At 38.1% G+C, this 21743-nt stretch overlaps 1 protein-coding gene across 4 annotated transcripts in view; it reads left to right on the top strand.

Moving 5' to 3' along the window:
- ZFAT (zinc finger and AT-hook domain containing) overlaps window positions 1–21743 on the top strand; it is a 77270-nt gene that overhangs the window by 11725 nt on the left and 43802 nt on the right. For all 4 annotated transcript variants that reach the window (XM_010404733.4, XM_019289284.3, XM_010404737.4 and 1 more), the window contains exons 3-6: window positions 4127–4390; window positions 11795–11968; window positions 19601–19751; window positions 20025–21487. In XM_010404733.4, coding sequence (XP_010403035.2) covers window positions 4127–4390; window positions 11795–11968; window positions 19601–19751; window positions 20025–21487 — 2052 coding nt within the window. The remainder of the gene's footprint in view (window positions 1–4126; window positions 4391–11794; window positions 11969–19600; window positions 19752–20024; window positions 21488–21743) is intronic.

Here is a 21743-nt window from a genome sequence, read left to right as displayed (position 1 = left end):
GGTAAATTACTTTTGCATAGTTTTCAAGTCATAATCTAGTCATACTTTAGCAATTCTCCTTTCCCATCAGACAGATTGATTGGAGAAGAGGGTTCTGAAGTCCCATTCAATTATTTTCTGTGTTCTATTTAAAAAAAAAATGGGGCATTCTACAGATGAACATAGGATTTGGAAAGAGTTCTTCTTTCAAAGCATCAATTTTACCCTCCTGCTATGGCATCTGCAGCAGATGAAATTTAGAAAGTTTATAGTATACAATTATCTGTCAGTGAACCAGTCTTTGTTAGTAATTCAGTATTGTCACTGAAAGGAGAAGTAATTGGTGAATGACAGTGTGAGAAATTACAACTTTTAGTACTTAGTGACTAATAGATGAACATATTTTTGTCCTTTGAAAGTGTAATTTCTCTTCCAAGTATTGGTAAATGCTGTAGCTGCCCCAGAGTTGGGATAGAGGAGTGAATGCTGACTTGCTAATGGAGCTCTTTATTCTGCCTGACTAATAAATTAACGATTTTATAAGTACTGGGGACAAGTAAAGTGCTAGGCATGTAATACATGTATATTACTCTAATGTTACTTTATTTACAGTGCTTTCTGCTGAATTTTGTTTAGCCACGCCACTTTCCCATCGTTAAGCCATGACCTATTTAGAGTTGATTTGTCCTAGACATTTTGGCACAATGATGTTAACATTTTTTTATTAAGTGGGACCAAGGATGCCAGGGAGATGTTGCTGTTGGACATATATGCACAGGTCACATTTTCTCCAGCAATGGAGTGTGACATCATTGTTTGGGAAATGGCAGGTATTTACCTGGTAACTGTCATCATTCATACTCCTGTGTAGCCTAGGGCTTCCTTTCATGACTGTTCACAATGATCTCCATTTCCTTCAAAGTGCAAAAACTCAGCTTTCTTTTGCTACTGCTTAGTCAGATTGGTGAGGATTTGAGGGGCAGCATCAATGGGCCTGTGTTCATCTATTCATACTGTTACTCCCCGATGGATTCTTGTTTGTTTTAGGCTATATCTGGATTATGTGATACATGGCTCTGTTGGTTCTGAAACCTTGAAGAATGTCTGAGTATCCAAGGAGTTTTAGTTTATTCAGGTCACTTAAAACCATGGCCTGTGCATCAGCCTCATCCTTGCCTGAACATAGGATGCAGCCAGAGCCTGCATTCACACCTGAGGGGTAGGAGGTGTTGCAGGTGCTGTGATACAAACACAGAACAGTAACAAAATACATCTGGGGATGAGATTTATTTGCATGCATTTGTGACACCTTATGCAGAAGATTCTGAATATGGCCATGTGCTGTTGTAACTGATGAAATGTAACGCTTTTAATACTGGCATTTGGGGAAAGATTCATGTTGCATAATGCCTCAACCTGTTAAAATTTGGTCAGGATGTTTAAGTGAACACTGCAGAAGTGTTTTGTGACTGCTGACAAACTTTTTATATTAAATTGATTGAATTGGAGAAACTTACGCGAACAATTCTTGTGAAGCAACAGTATCAAAATAGACATATAGTTTATTCATTACTCTCTGAAGTATCTTTTTTTATGTCTTGGAGTACATAATTATACGGCATAGCACAGAATGTCTTTTCTGGATATTGCCATTGCTCATCCAGTAGCAGTCAGCATAAAGATTGGTTTCAGTCAGTCTGTAATGAGTGCAAAATCCCCAGAAACAACTAAGTTGTTCTTGAGGGAACAGAATCTTAATTAAAAGTCTTCTTAATGACCAATTTAAAACTTCTATTTATGACTAAGCATCCTTGAAATAAGTGATAGGGTGGGGTTTTTTTTATTTTTTATTTAATATACTACTTTATTTTTAACAGTTAAACAGATTCTTTTTTCTAACAAGCAATGTTTGATTAACTTGGTTATGTACTGGCAGATAAATGACAATGTTCTACTATTAAATTACTGTGTGTTGTTGATCTTAGGTGGTGCTTTGAGCTGGAATTAGTATAATGCAGTGTGGAGAGCTCACTGGGGGCAAGCTGGGTAGAGAGACAGCTGGAATTTATGGTTATGTGCCTCATTAAAAATTTAATTCTGTTAACTCAAAGTGGCTTGAGATAAGTTCTGTCCTGGGAAAAGGAAACCAAGAAATGACTGTCACAAGCCTCAGGACTTCTGGTGATGTGTCAGTTGCCCACATGGGCCCTCCTGTTCTTGTGTTTGTTGCTGCCTGCATCTTGCCACCAAACCTTTTAAAATGTTTGAGAACTGCTTTAAATTCTCCTGCTGGTGGACACATTTACAAACATTTCTAAAATTTGCAAGTTTTTTGTGTATTTGCCATACCATTAGCAGTCACAGTGATAAGAACTGCATTTTTGTAAGCCACAACAGAGGTTCTATCACCAGCCATCTAAAGGAGCAGTTTTCCTATTTCCACTTGCATGCAAGACTTTGTTTCAATTTCTGTCTTAATGTGAAAATGCTATTCTGTTTTTCATTAAGCTTGCATTAAACAGTCAGGAAGAAGCATCTCTTTGACCTGATTTTTCTTCATTTCCATTTATTGGGCAATCTGATGATTGCTTTGTAAAGGAATGAAAAGAATATCATATGCAGAGAATATGGTGGTTGCATTCACTCTTCCAACCCTTGGATTTAATTATTTTGTAGTAGTCTGACCAGCATCCACATCTGTATTCCTCATGTTTGACACTTTAGCAAACTGTGACCTTTTGATGGCTTGATGTAAAGATAATTCTTGTTGGGTTTATTTTAATTGTGTGTTAGTTTCTTCAGCTGAAGGCACCAAATACTGGTTGCTGTGATGGATGGATATCAAAGTAACATGAATGGTAGCAAAGAGAAGTTTTGAGAGCACTGAAATCACCCCTTTATTTTTTGCTGATGATTGACTACTTTTGCTAGAGTAGCAAAGAAGTTCAGGATGCTGGTGGAGGGTTGCAAAAAGTTATGGGAAACAGTTGTTTTTCTTCATAGTAAGGTTTTTGTCAGTTTTATTACATTTATTTAAGCAGGTATTCACTATCTTCTATAAGAAGACAGAATGCTTTCTTTTTCATTTGATTGTAATTACATGATTAACTCAAAGCTGTGGTCTCCGAATGTGGGTTGTGTTTGCCTGGTATATTTAAGGGAAGTGCTGAATAGGTTATGAATAACATGATGCTACCTTCTTCTGTTCTCCTTAATCATCTTCCTTTAAGATTCCTTAAGTAATTTATTTTTCCATATGCTCTAAATAACCAATTCAGTAAGGTTTTTGGGCACCTGTGCTTGAAAAATTTTTGTGGTTTAGAATTTTTTTTTTATATTCTCTCTTTTTGTGGTTTTTTCAGACTTCTACATTGTCAATCTCAATTTATCAGTATCTGTGATCCTACAGCAGTGATGAGAGAAGTCTTAAGCAGAAAATACAGTTTATGTTGTCGGGCATTTTTGTGCCCTGCATCTCATGGATTTCATCAATATTTCCTCTACAGAAATACGGAAATGTAAAATTATATTGTACCTATTAGGAGTTGTGGATGACTTCTGATTTAATTAGGGAAACATTTTTTTGGATGACTTCTGCAATTTATTTGTTACCAACAATCTTTTATGCCAGCTTTTGTCTAGAAAGTACTGATAATCAAGAACCACAGAAAATATTCAGGAGTAATTGTTCACTATATTAAAAGGACAATGAGCTTTTGGTTCTAAAATATAAGTTGCTTTTCTCTGATTACATCTCAATACTTGGATAATTTCTTTGAAAATGATTTAAATTAAAAAGCTTTTTGTAGACTGTTGAAACACAGTAGAGCAATTTTGTAGAATACGTGTGCTGATAGAGTTATACAGTAGCCTAGAAGAGTGCTTGCAGTGTAATTTATGTAAAATTGTGGCACTTGGACATCTGCTGATCTCAATGACACAAATGTTACTGCTTTGCAGCCACCAGAAATGGCAGCAAATACCACTGCTTGAAATAAGTTTGTGTGATGCTAACCTTTTTTAAGCTTTTGTGATAACGCCTCTCAAACCTCATTTAAGGCACCTATTTTTCAAATATCGGGAATATTAGCTAATTAGCTGTGGAATTTAATTATAGTTTAAAGTAAACTTTAATTTTCTTTTCTAGAGCTTCTTGTAGCAAAGAGGAAAAGGGGCAGACCAAAAGGGTCCACTAAGAAGTTTTGTGTGGATGAAGACATGGCAGAAAATAACCCTGTTCCAAGCAAAGAAACTCCAGCTGGGACAGAAGAGGGCCCAGAACTGCCTGAAGTCTCAACAGGCAGCCTGGAATGCAGGAAATGCAATCGGAAGTTCTCCAACACGCGTCAGCTGACTAAACACATCTGCATTATTGTCCTAAATGAAGGAGAAGAAGAAGAAGGAGATGGAGGTAAGAAAACATGCAGCAAAAATATTTGAAGCAGGTTGTGGAACAGTGTGTTCCCACCGTGAGACCTGACTCGGAATCCCCAGTGCTGGTTTTAAATGGAGTGGAGTTGTCTGTTTCTTGTAGCACAAAAAGCATGTTGAAGCAAAACTGAACTTAGACAAGGTATTTAGCCTTCTTTCAAAGTGGTCAAAATGTCTATTACATTAATGCTTGTCTTAAAACTCCCTGAAACGCTTGTTTTGCATTAGCAACTGTTCTGTTTGTCATAAAGGGGATTGTAGATTTTCAGTGAGAAGTGGTATAGGCCATGCAGGTGAGTATCACACAATGGTGAGGATGGATGGTCCTGTACAGGTGCTCCTATCCTGTGGCTTGGGAAACCTGACTTCTGTTCTCTTCTTTTGATAGATTTAGAGTCTGCTTTTCTGGATGGCTTCTTTTGCTGTATAAAAAATAATGTCAAACTCCCCTCTTCTTTTTAACAAAGCTTCATGTGAATGATTGGCATATGAGATTTCAGTGTTTAAATTTAGCTTTAGGATTGATTTGGATATATTCAACCTCCCAAATTTTTAGTACAGAACAGAGCAGGATGGAGTTACTTTCAGTTGTAAGGAACCTGCAACAGCCATCTCATCCAACTGCCTGACCAATTCAGGGCTGACCAACAGTTAAAGCTGTTGCTAAGGGCATTGTCCAAATGGATTCTTAAACACACACAGGCCTGGGGCATCGAACCCAAATCTGTTTAAAAAGACAACGGTGAATATTCGTTCAGAATAGAGTAGTGGAAGGGACATACAGTAATCATCTTGTCTACCTATCTATTTAACTTTTCTCTGTGGTGAATGTCACATAACATACAGAGCAATGACTTAGTCCATATTATCTTAGCTTTATGTGAGTTTTGTGTTGATGGTAAAATTCAGGTTTTGCTTTTGCTACAGTCACTTAGTATGATATTGTGGATTCTGCTTGTAGACAAAATTTGCCGTTGATTTTTTTTCCCAGTTTTTTGTTACCCTTTTATGTCCAGTCTGTCATTATTATACAAATTAGTATGACTGTTTTACTTTCACTAGTATGTAGAGTTTAACTTCTGTGGCAAAGCTTAATGAAAATAAGCTTAGAATATAATGACAGAGCAGAGAAACTCTTGCTTTGATAAAATACCTGCTTATATTTTACTGTCATCAGTGGTACAACTTTTCAACTACACATAATGACAGTTACTCCAGCTGTCTTACCTCTGACATTCCAAGTGTCCATGCCCTTTGCTGTTTGTATGCGCTAGGTCCAGTGTCAACATTTGCATTATTTTAGCAATGTTACCTTTTCTAATGTCCTCTTAAAATAAACTCTCAGGTCAAAGTATAAACTCAGATTACCTGTTCTTGACCTGTTAGCTCATTAGAGCTCCTAAATCTTATCTTTGTTTGTTTCTCTGCAAAACACCCTGGCAAATTTTCCAAACTAAACTGCTCATCCTTTTCCTTCTTCGTAAAGAAAATAGCCTCAGCTTTGGGCAGATGAAACATTTTTTGTTTATTCTCTGGTAAAAGCAAAACAATCAAGCAAAGTCAATCATAAGAAACAAATAACAAGGGGTTCCAGTTTTTGGAAGCTTTCTATCTTGACTGCAAACTGTGAAGGTATTGGGGGGGCTGGTTTTGTCCTGAAGAAATACATCTGGGAAACTCAGTCTTCAGCTGTCTACTGGTTACTGTCCCATCACAGGAAAACTTTTCACTTCTGGCTTTAACATATGAACTGCTTTGAGACAACTTTTCAGTTTCTAAATATGTAGATGAAAGTAGCATGTGCATTATTATTGTCCTCTAAGAAAGTGTGAATACAGTCAGTAGCTCAAAACTTTGAGGAATGATCTAGAACAGTTCTCTGTCATGTTCTGTGTTGTGTTCTCTGTCTAGGGGTCTCTGTAATACTCCCTGTAACCTTTTGCATAATCACAGTATCACTAAGTTTGGAAAAGACATCCAAGATCATTGAGTCCAACTGTTAACTCAGCACTGCCATGGTCACCACTAAAGCATGTCCCCCAAGTGTCACATCCACAGACCTTGTGAACCCTTCCAGGGATGCTGAGTCCACCACTTCCCTTGCACAGCCTGTTCTGATGGCTGACCACCTTTTCAATGAAGAAATGTTTCCTAATATCCGATCTAAACCTCCCCTGGCACAACTTGCAGCCATGTCCTCTCATACTGTCACTTTTTACTTGGGAGAAGAGGCTGACCCCCACCTGGCTCCAGCCTCCTTTCAGGGAGTTGTAGAGAGTGATAAGCTCCTCCCTGAGCCTCCTTTTCTCCAGGCTGAACACCCCCAGCTCCCTCAGCTGCTCCTCATCAGACTTGTGCTCCAGCCCCTTCCCCAGCTCTGTTGTCCTTCTCTGGACACATTCCATCACCTTAATGTCTTTCTTGTAGTGAAGGGCCCAAAACTGAGCAGAGGATTTGGGGTACAGCCTTGCCAGTGCCCAGCACAGGGGGATAATCCCTGCCCTGGTCCTGCTGACCGCATTAATTTGATACAAGCCATGTGCCACTGGCCTTCTTGCCCACCTTGGCACATGCTGGCTTCATGTTCAGCTGTTATTGACCCACACCCCCAGATCCTTCTCTGCCAGGCAGTTTTCCAGGCTCTGTCCCCAGCCTGGAGCACTGCATGGAACAGTTGTGACCCAAGGGCAGGACCTGGCACTTTGCCTTATTGAGCCTCACACAGTCCATTGATCCAGCCTGTCTGGATCCCTCTGCAGGGCCTTCCTGGTTCATGCCATGGCATGAGGGGCTTTTTTTCTGTTCTGCTCTTTTCTTAATGTTTCCTTTAGATTATAGTTGATTTTTCTGACTCCTGCTTACTGTTAAACTTACGTTTTCAGGGAAGTATTTAGAAATACAGGCAGATCTTTTTTGTACTCTAAGAGTCAATTTAGAACCCGTAATTTTATCAGCAATTATTTTTTCTTGAATCCTCTGTTGCCAATTTTCTTAGAGCTGGATGGAAGATTTTATTGAAGGTCTTTGAATCTTCTGGAAATATAATATCTACTTCATTTCAGACACAGTTCAAAATAGATGGCTAAAATTTACAAGGAGCTTTGGCTATAGGATCTTCTCCCTTGGTCTTTGACATTTCACCTAGTACATGCAGGCTGGGTTTTTTTTTCCTTTTATCCATGTCTTTTCCAACTTGAAATTACTTTTGTCTGTTTTTCTAATGCTTCTGAGATGTTTCTGTAGTTTGGTGGTTTGGGTGGTTTTTTTTTTTTTACCACTTTCTCATGTTTTTAATTTCTTGTAAAGCTTAGCACTTTGGAGCTCTGGTTAATAATCAGATGTTTTCACTTTGCACTGTGTCTGGCTGTAATGGAGTTAACTTTCTTAATCGCAGCTCGTATGATGCAGCGGTTTGTATTTTTGACCAAAATAATGTTTTGGCTATTGCTAAAATATGCTAAGCATGCAAATATTGAAAAGATATGAATATATATATATATATAGTTATTCCATGTGATATTCTTTATAGAGAAAAACATAATAAAGTTTTGAGCTGGAGCTCAAATATTCATAGAGGTTTCCAAGTAATGAAATGTTTTGCTGTCTTTTATATGTTGACAAGAAAAGTGTTGAAATCCCTAACATAATGGATGTTTAAATAAATCACTAGAAAACTCTATTGAAACTGCATATATGTTGGTCAGAGGAATAACTGCTAGATGCAATCGGCCTCTGCAGTTCTTAGCTTCTGTAATTAGTGACCTGCATTGATCTCTGAGATCACTGACTCATTGATAGTTCTACTCTTTCCAGAGTCACCAGGCCTTACTGGTTACTGACATCCTCTATGCATCTAATTTGATCCTTTGATGCATCATGATTGCCTTCGCCTTGTGGGCCCATTCACTAAAACAGCAAAAATAAGTGACTTTTTTTTTTCAAATCTGGCAGGTTGACCCTTCCTGAACTCCAGGGTGCCTGGAAAGCAGCTCCTCAGATGGACTGGAAAGAGAAAATATAACAAAAAGCATGAGGGGAGAGATCACTCACCAGTTACCATCACAGGCAAAACAGACACAACCTGGAGAAATTAGTTTATTACCAATCAAATCAGAGCAGGATAATGAGGAATAAACCCAAATCTGCATCAGAGAAGCCAAACTGTAGCCCCCCTGCCACCAAAACCTGGCCACACAAAGCAAATACAGTTTGGGATTAAAAAAATGTCCATTGTACTTCCAATTTCCCCATGTACATGCTTAGTAAATATATTTTTTCATAGAGGGCTTGTTTGCCTAAGCAAATTTCTGTTTTGTAAGCTAAACTGTGTGTACACCTATTTTTGTTCTTTTTGGTTAAACCAAGTTAAAAGTTCTGGCTAATGATTTGGATCTGGCTGGCAAAATACAAGAGAGGTCATTTAATGGCTGGGGAATGGCATTTGGGTGGAAGGCAGATTACCATCCCTTGTCTGGAGTGAACCATTCAATCCTACTGAAGTGGGAGCCTGCATAATTCTTAAAGATGTCACTTTTGGCCTTCGTTTAAAATAGTTTTGCCATCAGCTGGATTCTAATTTAAATTAATTCTTCCTGCAAGTAGGATTTCAGTCTCTGCAGGAGAAACAATTGCCTGTGTTAATTTTATATGGCCAGTTCACTTTCTTTTTTCCAAGCTGCTCTCGTCCTGCTATGAAATACCACTTTTTAGAGGTTAAAAAATAGTACTTTGAATGAAGAGTAGTTTAAAAACACGCCAGTTCAGGTGGTGTAGCTATGCCTGCGAAATGTCGTACATCCAATTACAAATGTTGAGAGCAGTCCCTTCAGTCAGTGACTCCAACAGAATCATGGGACAGATGAATGATCCACCTCAGTGGGACTCTGGAAGAACTGATAAATTCAGAGCTGGCAGCAGCTTTGCTGATCAACAGACGTGAGCATTTCTTAATTGTGTTAGAAGGCACAGCTCAGCGTTGTGTTTCTTGCACAGACAAACCGGCATTGGAAGCGCCTGACACTGGGGAGGGGAGGTCACTTTGTCTGTTGGATCCAGGTGCCAGCTGACAAAGTGCTGAGCTGAGGGAGGTGCAGAGTGAGACAGTTTGTCCAAACAAACCTGTTCAGGAGCAAGCCAAGGCCTTTCCTGCCTGGAGAAACTCAGCTTAGCTATTCAAGTGGCATATACTCCATTTTCTCATAAATAATCTTAAAATCATCCAAGGGTGATCCTTTATAACCCATGGTAGTTCTTATACAGCAGAACTGTCCTAGTTGTGATGGAAAAATCATTTATTTTGACACTCTAATCCATGATGCTAACACTGAAGGAATTTTTTCCAGGAAGGCAACTAAATACTGATGAGATGGTCCTATACTATAAAAAGGCTGTTTGAGCCCTGTGGTCGAAGTTCAAGCTCTTTTTCATTAAAACATGTTTTTGTCTCCCTTTTAATCCTTTCCTAAAGCACACCTTCCACCTCAGGTGTTTTTTTTGGTGTAGAGTGAGTTCAGGAGCAAAGCAGCTACCATTGAAAGTTAAGGTTTTTGTTGGTTTGGTGGTTTGATAGGTAGTGTTGGTTTGAAGGATTTTTAAGTCTCAGGTTAACAGACTAGGAAATAGTTCTGTTTGTAGCAAAAAGCATTGGCAATGTGTGCACCCCAGCTCCTTACCAACAAATTGTTTCTGGAAGATGCTTGTTCCTCTCAGACAGGGGTAGAATGGGGCTACTGCTGTCAACAGGCATCGGATTAGGGAATAATTTTTACTGTTTAAGTATCAGAACTAGATCATTGTAGAGATTTGTGTCTGTACACTAGATCAGTGTACAGGTTTGTGTGTCAGTATGCCTGAGAAAGCTAAACTTGTTCCTGCACTCCTTGTTTCGTTCTGGTTCTGTGTCTAGTAAAGAAATTGTGGTTTATACAGGTGGTAGTTACATGATCAGCCCTACCCTGCTGTTTAACTTCTGCTTCTGTCCTTCAGTTTTGTAAGGAACAGCTAGCACATTTCAAACCTTTGTTCATTATGGTCAGACCACAGAGACAGACTTTGTTTCAGTCTCAGCTGAGTATTTACAAAATATTACTGGAATTAAAACAGCCATTTCCATGTTGTGTATCTTTTTACTGCTTCTGCTGTTTGCATGTGGGAAACAAGTCTGAACACCCTACAGCTTTGCTCTTACTGGTGTTTTTATTTATATTTTGTTTCCCTATCTCAGTAGAGCAGCTCCAGCACACTTTGAATTTACTTGGAATTACTTACTGTGGAGATAGAATCAACTGATGTAGATTGAGAGAGGGGAAAAAAAAAAGAAAAATTCACTGGGTTTATTTATAATCTTCTTCCATTAGTTTCTTCTTCCCTCGTTTATTACCTCTAGAACATTTGCATAATGCCTTAATTTGCCGACTTTGTTTTCTCTTGTCTGCATTTTCTACCGCTTCATCTGATATAAGAAGTTTGACTGGTATAAACTTAAGAATTCTCTGTTTTTATCTATGCTGCTAATTACTTATATGTAAGGACCTTTGGGGTTGGTTTTACGTTTACTTTTTATTTTTTAGAATTTCAGTAAGGAATTCCTCATTTGCTTTAAGAAAGAAGTAGCTTCAAGGAGTAACTCAGCTGATTACTGGCTCTTTTATTTCAGAAGAGTGTTTTGTATACAGCTATTGTGTGGCTTTCTAGTTAACAGGTTCAAAACTTACCCAGTTGAAGAGGCTGAAGACATTCTGAATAGCAACAGGGAATAATTTGGAAGTGCAGCCTTCAAAATGAGGAGTTAGATGTTGAGAGTTAGTTTGAACCAAAGACCTGTTTTGAACCCTAATTCTTCTTGAACCAACACTAAAATGATAATTATGTTTCTGGCTGTTGATTTACAATAACAGGAGAGGAAAAAGGTCTAATCCAAAGAGACTGTCAAAAGACTTTCCATTAAATAAGATTGAAAATTAAGCCAGTACTAAAGGAAATAATCCTAAATTTGTCAGAACAATTAAATACGGAAAAGAGAAAAATAAATTGTTCATTAATTGCAAAATCATGAGAACTTTGACCAAGTTTTTAGAATTTTCGCAGAAATCCACAATAATGTGAATGAATTTAGAAACACATGTTTCTGTGAGTTCATTTTGAAAATTTTGATTTTTTTTTTCTCTCTTATTTTCTTTATGTTTAAGTATCATACCAGTTTTATTAAACAGAGGGGAAAAAAGTTCCCCTTTAGGGATCATGCAGCAGATCTTGTTTAGATAACATGTCTTTCTTTCTACAGTAGCATTAATTTCCCCCCCTTTTTTTTTGTGCAGTGTTAGTGACTGTGTTACCTGCATTGCTTTTGTACATAGTTACCCTCTTTTTGATGTTTGCTCTTTAGGTAATGATTCTGACGTTGACCTTGACAGGAAGGAAGATGAGCGAGAAAAAACTCCAAAGAGGCCCAGAGTTCAGAAAACAGAGAAAACAGCATCAACTAAGGAGACTGAGCAGGTTTCAGGAGCTAAAAATCCTATTATAAGTGTGGTTTTGACAGCCCATGAAACTATTCCAGGTAATCAAAATCACCAATTATATATATATTTTTTTTTATTGTACTGACACTGTATAAAATATTCATTGCTTTAAGACGAAATTGCTTAGGATATTTATTGTGTTAAAAATATTTAGCATTATTTGATTGTCTTGATACAGAGCCTCCCCATCTGGCAGCTACATAATTTTAGAACTTGTCACATTTCTTCATAGGTACAAGAAATGCTGGACCTGGCTGTAGTTAACATCAGCTACTGCATTAGCATCAGTTATGTTTAGTCTGTGAATAGTTTTAAAGAAGAAAATGATAAAGCACTGACCAGAGAACAGAAAAGTGTGTATATATTTGAAAATCAAGTTCTACATAATGATTACATGTTTCAAATATTTATTTAAAACTAGACTTGCATTTGACTGTTTTTATAAACCATTAGCTGGTTATAAACCATTAACTATTCTGACTGACTGTCAGTTAATAGTTTTGTGCATTATTTTCAGCTTTGTAGTTTTATTGTTCTCCTTTTTGTTATTGTTAACATTTCTGAGTATTTGTTTTGCTTGTTTCTATCAGAACAACTCTAAGGTCTTCATTTCGTTGTTGTGGGTTGGAAGCTAGCAGGATTTTCTGTGTTGTTAATATCTTTTGATATTGAGATCTGTGATATGCTGGTTCAGGGGCTCATGGAGATGTTGGAAAGTGGGTTCCTATAGGTGTTACTCTATGGATATATACAAACCTCTCTTCCTCAGGGCTTTTGGAAAGAGCCATAACTGAGGATTCCCCTCTCCTGGTGCTAAATTTTATGCATCTTGTAAGGGTTTTTATCTTAGGCCTTTACATTTCTAGCAAGAACTGGAAGAATTTCCAAGAAGGGAAGGAAAGACGTGGTGGATAGTGCAATCAAAGATCCATTTCCTTATAAAACTGGCCGAAAAAGGCAAATGAAATAATAGCAAATACAGATAATGAAGCAAATGTAGGAAGCATGTGATACAGGAGAGGAAATTGGTGCCTTAAGTACTACCTAGTAAAATTCTTCTTTGTGCAACCAAAATTTTGGGTTTTCTTTGCACATATGCTTTTTGAGGTACTCAAAAGAGTAAAACAACTTCAACTTTGGAGGTACTTGAGCATAGTACATCAAGCATTCAGAAGGCTTTAATGAACCAAAAAGATTTATGGTCAAGTGTGAACCTGCAGGAGTTCTTGAAGGTCCTCTCATCCATTTGACTGACAATTAATCTTATTACATTCAAGTTCCCAGCTAAATTATGTGTAATAAAAAAGTCAGTACTCTTCAAAAAGTTTTGAATTGTCACCCAACTTTTCAGAATTTGGAAATTCTAGAGATACAATATAAGTGGTTAACTCTGAAGATTCAAAAGAAAAATAATTTATTTAATGCAATTATGGTTTAATTTATTTTTCATTGCTTTTCCTTCTATTTTTTTCCCATTAATTTCCATGATCTAACTATATCTTAATGTCACTAGCAATTCTTAGACAGTTCCCCTTTCTCAGTAATACTTTAATGTCTGGAATTTTTAATGAAGATCTTTCACAGTCTTTCATAGTCATTTTTCTGGAGATTTATCATGTGCTGAAGAGATGAGTTACTGCTGTAGACGAATATAAATAGAGAAAACAATTCTCCCTTCTTTTCTGCTTTCTGTGTGCTAGACCATCTGTAAAGTTAAGTTGAAAATAAAGTTTAAAGGTGCTTAAGCACTATCTAAACTTAGTATTTCTCTGCAAGCATTAACAATCTGTACCCACCTGTTACCCAGTTTTAAAGCTGCATAGAAATATCACTTTTTGTGTCCCCTATGGTAAAATTCTGTTTGAAGATTTCAGATGACAATCAGAAAAATAGAGAAGGCTTTAAGAATTAGCTGTATTTTATTCCCAGCAATAAGGAACTACTTAGACTGTATTTTTCCTTTCTTAAATAAAAGATTCTTTAGAAGCATTGTATTAACACTTTGCTGTTATTTTGCTGTGCACTAATGAGGTTTGGGACAATGCTTTATATCATGTGTTTGGTAGATTATGACTAAAGTGATGTCTTCAAAATCCCTTTGAACAAACAGGATCAGTCAGTTTTTAACTTCCCAGAAAGGACATTTGGGCAACATTGATTTTCCCCAGTGTTCCTCTTCTGTAATGTTTCCTTGGGAGGTATATGAAAGGTAATAGATTTACAGCTTTAGAAGTCTGAAAGCTGGCATTAACCCACAGAGTAAATACAGTTTGAATAGAAGTTGTAGATTTTTTTTCTGTGCAGGTGCTGAAGTTCCTTGATAGGCTTGAGAGGTGAGCCTGGGAAAAGCTCTTGAAGTGCAAGGCCAAGTGCAAGGCCAAGTGCAGGGTCCTGCACCAGGATAAGGGGAAATAACTTCAAACTGAAAAAGGGTAGTTTTAGATTAGATTGTAGGAAGAATTTCTTCACTGTGAGGGTGATGAGGCATGGAAGAGTTTGCTTAGAGAATTTGTGGATGCCCCATCCCTGGACGTGTTCGAGGCCAGGTTGGATGGGGCTTTGAGCAGCCTGGTCTGCTGGAAGGTGTCTCTGCTCACAGCAGACAGGTTGGAATTAGACAACCTTTAAAGCCCATTCCAACCCAAACCATTCCATGGTTCTATAACTGGAGGGATGTGGAGACCTTCAAGAGAAGGAATGCTGAGTTCATGAGCACACCAAGGTATCAGATCAAACACAGGACAGTTTTTTGTAAGCATCACAATTAAGCAGGTGAACTGCAATATGCACTTCTGAAAATTGTTTTGAGTGGCAGACACTTTTTTCATAGTCTGGTTTTAAGAACAAGTGAGTAAATTCAGCCAAATATTCCATCTTCCGGGTCTTTTTAATGTATGTTATTTCCCATGTTTAAATTCTGTAAATTATCGAGGTTTTTAAAACCAATTTATAATTCGTGCTCAGTTAGTTTCATTCAGGAGAGATTTGAACATTTAAATTATTGTTTTATGTAAATTCTGAAATATTTTAAAGACTCAGCTTGTTACTAGGAGAGTTGTTTTAAGTGCCTGTGAAGATGGCCAGTGGTAGACGATCTTCATTTTTTCATCAACCGTTTTTGGTTTTGGTTTTGTTGGTTTTTTTTTTTTTTCAAGAAATACAAAAATAGCATGAAGTCTTGAATTTCTTGAGGGTAATTATTTTTTCTTTTCTAAAGGAGTTGGATTTTTTTCAACTACAAATTCTTTATACAGCAGTGTGAAGGTTTTTCTCTCCCTGATTTCCACTGTCCTTAAAAGTCCAGCTGAGTTCCCCTTTACTGTGTGAGAAGATTTTATCTGTAATCTATGAACACTTGGCTCCTTCTTCCATCGAAATTTTTGCGCAGTGGGGAAGAAGTGGAAGAATGTAATTTTGCTTACTATTTTGGCAGTGACTTAATTTAACTGGTGGCAGTCTTTTCTCTTAAACTGATAAAAGTCTTTTTTGTTTAAGATAATTTCTGTTCTGTAGCTCATGGAATGATGGTTGTGGGTTTATGACGCATCTGAATGGATTTAATGTCAAACAAAATGAGCCTCTCAGGGCAAGGAGGAGGATTGGTACTTTCCTTTTTCATAGTCTTTCAAGTCTTGGTCAGTAAGTACAGACTGCTGTCACAAGCAAGTGCTGTTCTCCAACCTGTTTCCTGCCCTTTGGATCGTTGTGCCAACTTGTTGATGCACTTTTGTAATAAAACATACTAGAAAACTCATAATATATTTGCAGAAGGAGAGATATGGTCTAGAGTTTAGGCAGATCCCCTCTCTAATCCTCTTCATCTTCATGATCTCCTGTGCTGGTACTTTTCAAGCATCACCAACATGTAGTTGAATGGAGGCTGGAGAAAAGATGCTGTCCTTTTGCTGACTGAAAGCAAATATCGAATTAGGCAAGGTTAGGAAAATTAAACCTTTCCCCTCTGAATGTGAGCAGGTGTTTATGTTATCATGGTTTTACAGATTGATTTAGCTCAGCCAACCTAATGTCCAGCTGTTGAAAGGGTTAGGAATCTTCATCCCCTCATACACAGGTCTGAGTTTTTCTTTTTTTTTTTGTCTGAATTAAAATGTGTTCAACCTCACGGTGACCTAACCTATTAAATGGTCTTTTTGCTTTTTTTGAGCTTTGTTTTGGGGGTTAGGGATAGGTTTACATGGAGACCTTTGGGGATTATGGGTGGGGTTGGTTTCTGGTGATTTGACTTTCAGAGCTGTCTTACCATGGATCATACACGTTTGGACCATATTCCTCAGGATACTGTAGAAGCTGGAAAAATACATTCCTTCAAAAAGAGATTGTAAGAAACAAATACTCACTTAATACCCATAGCACATTATTTTAACTATACAGACCAGAGTACCTACATTGTGAAGATTTTTTTTTTTTAAACTTCAGCTAAAGTCATTTTTTAAAACAAAAGTAGTTGGTCTAGTTGGATCAGTTGTCTCTAAAGTCAGCTTGCAGCATCTATACAGGAAAGAAATAAGACACTTATTGTGTAAAGTCTCATGGATTCTGACAGTTATTGAGCTGGTGTTTGCATCTAGATGATCATATTTAATATATATCAATTAATTTGTCTAAATCCCATCTTGAATGCATTTATATTTTCATTCTCTGTGACATTATGCAGTAATTGTTCCATAATTTAATTACACGTGGGATGAAAGGGCATATTTCTTTATTTTAAGTCTGCTGACTTCTTACTGAACTGTTCTTTTGTGGGTTGTGAGATAATGATCATTCACACCTTTTTTTCACTGTATTGCTAATTTTAGAGGTTTTTCTGATATTTCACTTTCAGTTCTGTCTTTTCCATGCTGAAGGTCGACAAGTCCTGTATCCCTTTCTCAAACAAAATACCTCTGATTTTGTCTTTGTTACTGTTTTCTGGTTCTTCTTTATCCTTTTTTGTGATCCGTACTTGAAGCTTCAGGAGGTTCGCAGAATTTAGTTGAATTAGTAGGAATTTGGTTGATGTTCTTTCCTGGTGTATCTCTGATCCATTCTTAATAATTCTTTTACCTTTTAGACTGTTGATAAGTATTGGAGAACTCTGTAGTGAAGGACAAGCTGCTTTGCCAAGGGACAGACTGTGAGAGATTGGAAGGCATCTCTGAGTTTGAGCCAGAGATGAGGCTCACTGGGTAATGCTTATCTGTAGAAGCTGCTGTTAGAATGTCATGAGGAACTCAAATCTTATTCTTCTGAAGGCAGATTTACTTAGATAATATTGACTGAAAAGAGGAAAGCAAAAGGCATAAATAAATTCTAGTGAACTAAAGTTGATTCTGCCTTTAAAATAGAGATGTGATAGTGCTGGAGGAAGGATTTTTCTGAAAGAAATGATCAGTACAGTTAACTTCCTTCCCCCCCCAAGTATTTATATGCTCTCACTTCTTGAAATGATTGTCTAGGCAAACGGTTAGGAAAACTTTATCTTCCCTACTGGCATATGATGATTTTAATGAAAAATAAGGCCTTGTGTCTGTTGGCCTTGTTCTTATGCATTTCCCTAGCCCGAATATTGAGGACATTCTTTTGGGATTTGGGACATGTGGGGACTAGGCTGGGTAGGCCCTAGAGGTTTTCTCACTTCCTGGTCATATGCTGTAGTCATTAGTTTGTGATCTAGTGGTGATTGCTGTGGCTGCTGGTCCATTGGTACCCTCAGTCAGCGTCCCAAGTGGATGGAGATATCTCATGTTTCTTAATGCTTCCCTATCTTCTAAAGGTGGGAAGTAGCAACCTCCCACTAGGGGACATGATTGCCTTTTGTGAGCAGGTACTTCATCAGCATGTCTGAAAATCTAGATCTCCCACTTTAGGCTTTTAAAGACATTTGTCTCTCTGTGAACTGCATAGATAATTTAGAGGCAATAACATGAGGATAACCTTGGAGCATTCTGCCCACTCAAAGTATGCAAAATACTGGTGAGTTAGTATTTATCTAGTGAGTATATATTTAGTTCACCCAATTTAGATGATTAAATTTTTATAGTGGTAGTATGAAGGTCTATTAAAACAGTTCAGCAGTCCTTTCAGGAAATGCTCAAACATCCTGAAATGCAGAAGGGCACAGAAGTGAGTTAGTGTGGAGCATTTAATGAGGATCTTTGTCTCACAGTCAGGAAATGGGAGGCCTAGAAGAGGCAACCATGCATATAAAGCAGTTTAAGACCTATTTTCTTTTAACTGAGTCATTCTAAATATAGAATTTGCTTCTATTTTAAGTATTGAAATATTGGAACACTTGTCTGGTGTGTAATGTCTATTCTATCACCTTTATACTGAACCCACTGAACCATGGCTCCTGTGCTGTAATGACAAGGTCCCATCTCACTGGCCCTACCACAGTGCAATTTGGGAGATGAAATCCTATGGACAACCTGACATTTGTGGGAGAGGGAGGAACAGGAAGAACAGAAGTTTTAATGTTCTGGTAACATTTAGGGTGAAAACTTGGAAGATCGGTTCTGATGAACCTGCAGAATCTTTAGTACAGAACTGAAAGCATTTTTAATAAAATGTAGTCCAAAAAGGCTGGTTTTAGATGCAACCAGTTTAGTGAGCAACAGAGCTATTACAGTTTACTTACCCTGTTTAGTTACAGTTGGCTGATGTCCAGTCTGATAGGAAAAGCTTCAATGGCTTTACACACTCCCAAATGGCCTCCTTTCAAAATATCTCAATTTCCCACTTTAAATCAGTCTGAAGGACCCACAGAATCTCCATCTGTAGACATCCTTGTTGTCTACAGCACTGCTTTCCTCCATGTAATGTCCCTAAGTCTTTCCTACCATTTGTTGGGTAACCCCCACTGTGGTTTCAGAGATTTTATGTTAATACTGCCTGTATTTTATAAATTATATCTTCAGGAATCTGGTCTTAGTGCATTCAGTAGATCTCCTTCTGCTCCCAGTGGAGACTGAGAAGTGCACTTGGAATGTAGAATCAGAATATCGTGAGTTGGAAGGGCTGCACAAAGATCAAGTCCAGCTCCCGGCCCAGCATAGGACAGCCCCAAGAGTCACACCATGTGCCTGAGAACATTGTCCAAATGCTTTTTGAGCTCTGTCAGGCTTGGAGCTGTGACCACTGCCCTGGGGAGCCTGTTCCAAACATATTCTTTTATTCTGAGGGATGGCAATATGCCCCAAAATAGAAGGAGTTTAAGGAAATTATGTACAGATTTTTAAGTATAGACTAAACTGTCTTTTAGGTGAAACTGGTTTTTTCCCCAGCCTTATTTGTAAGCTTGGCGTAATTTTTCAAAGGATGTTGTATGAAGCAGAAACAGAAAAATTTAAATTTTATTTAGAAGAGTTACAATCTTTTAAAGGTGGAAATACTTGGAGGTAGGATCTCTTAGTAGCAGGCATCAAGCACCATGAATAATGCTCCAAACCATCGGTCCTGGCATGTTACTTGAGCAGAACTATGGTGTAAGTACTGATCGCTTCTGGAACTGTGTCCATCATTCTATGCAAAGGAATATAACAACAGAAACTAAAATAGATGAGCTAATGATTACAGAGTTTATTGTTTAATTTACACTTGTATATTATAGACAATGCATGTTTTTAGTATGTGATTTTTAATGAGCATTTTTATCATTCTTCCTTTAGGAGCCAGAAAAATTGTTCCTCTTGAGGCTTCTCCTCATGAAAGTGAAGCCACAACTCCAGACACAACAGTCCAAGACCCATCACAACGAAAAGGATATCAAGAATATGCCATTCAGCAAACCCCATATGAGCAGGCAATGAAAACAAGCAGGTAATTTTGAAGCGCTTATATCTGTGTTCATGCAGAATATGAATGAAGTGCTTCCCCATTCATTTTCATGAAACTGGGGTATTTTTCTGAGCTCTTTAAATAAAGGAACAGCTAACAATAAACTGTAAGTTGTATAATTTAAAATGCCTTTGGAAAATACATTTTTTTAAAAACTAAGCATTTCTGTCCATTATGAATATCTAGGGAAATTCTGACACATTATGTTACCGAGGTTCACTACTGTAAATATACTGTTTGTTTGGGTTTTTTCAGGTTGGGTCCAACTCAACTGAAGATTTTTACATGTGAATACTGTAACAAGGTGTTCAAATTTAAACACTCCCTCCAAGCACATCTGAGGATTCATACAAATGAGAAACCTTACAAGTGTTCCTACTGCAGTTATGCCAGTGCAATCAAAGCCAACCTGAATGTTCACCTGCGGAAGCACACTGGGGAGAAGTTCAGCTGCGATTATTGTACCTTCACTTGTCTCAGCAAAGGCCATCTCAAAGTCCATATTGAAAGGGTTCATAAGAAAATTAAGCAGCACTGTCGTTTCTGCAAAAAGAAATACTCAGATGTTAAAAATTTGATCAAGCATATGAAGGAAACTCATGACCTTCAAGATAAAAAGGTGAAAGATGTTTTTGATGAGCTTCGCTTGATGACACGGGAGGGCAAAAGACAACTTCTGTATGACTGCCATATTTGTGAGCGCAAATTCAAAAATGAACTGGATCGGGACCGTCACATGCTCGTTCATGGTGATGAAAGACCCTTTGCTTGTGAGCTCTGTGGTCATGGAGCCACTAAATACCAAGCCCTTGAGCTTCACGTTCGGAAGCACCCTTTTGTATATGTGTGTTCTGTGTGCCTGAAGAAGTTTGTCAGCTCTGTGAGGCTCCGTGCTCACATCAAAGACGTGCATGCAGATCTGCAGGAGGATTCTGTTTTTAACAGCTCTATCAACCAAAGCTTCTGCCTGCTTGAGCCAGGAGGTGACATCCAGCCAGAAGCCCTTGGTGAGCAGCAGACACAAGCTGCGGGTGAATCGACTGTCACGAGTACTGATGCTGTTAACACTCCACAGCCATCTGCTTCTAAAGGTGAATTAGCAGCTGCAGATGTAAACCATAATGGTCAACAGAATGGTGATGTAAAAATTGATGCAGTCCTTTCCTTAGAATTTGAAAATCCTGTGGTGAAGAATGTAGCAGAGACGCTGTGTCAGACAACAGATATAGTAGTCCCAGGCATTCAGCCCTGTGTAGCATCAGACTGCTTCCTACTGAAAAATGGTACTGCTGGCCCTGAGGAGTTAAAAGGTTCTCCTCCAAATGAAGAGGCAGTTAATCAGTGCAGTTCTGTAAATGAGCAGGGTGAAGAAATTAATCTTTTACTGTCTGAAGACAAAAGTTTGAGTCAGAACAACACAGTGACTGAGAACCTTCCAGTCCCTGAAGAGAGGATCCAGTCTGCTCCTCCTAGTGAATCAGAAACGAGCAATCCACCCATTCAAAATTTGGCAGAACCCACTGACCCTTTGGCAGCAGCAGAAGCTGGTGCAGCCACCAGCCCACAGGCAGCCTCTTCTAACACAGCTACAGCCAACGGGGGGACTGGATCTGTCGCCTTCATGCAGATCTTGGACAGCTTGCAGAAGAGACAAATGAACACAGAGTTGCGTGAGAGGATAAGGAAGGTTTATGGAGACTTGGAATGTGAATACTGTGGTAAGAAGCAGTGGAGTTATTAGAGTTAGTAGTTTGAGATTTTTTAAGTGTTATGCAGTGAGCCATCTTTTTCCTGCTCCTCTGGTTTACAATGTTTGATATATTTGTGTATCTTTGCAGCGGCATTAATTTTGTAGTTCAGTATGGATTCTGGGGTCCAGTGAGATTTGCTTTTTGCTGTACAAATAGTGTGAAATGTGTCAAATCTCCTCAAAAAAACCCCCCTAGTGAAATATAGCAAAGCAGTGCTTTGCAA

The sequence above is a fragment of the Corvus cornix genome, chromosome 2 (genome assembly GCF_000738735.6).
Source record: "Corvus cornix cornix isolate S_Up_H32 chromosome 2, ASM73873v5, whole genome shotgun sequence".
Classification (NCBI taxonomy): Eukaryota; Metazoa; Chordata; class Aves; order Passeriformes; family Corvidae; genus Corvus; species Corvus cornix.
Note: the sequence above shows the minus strand (reverse complement) of the source record. Positions and strands in the feature narration are given on the sequence as shown.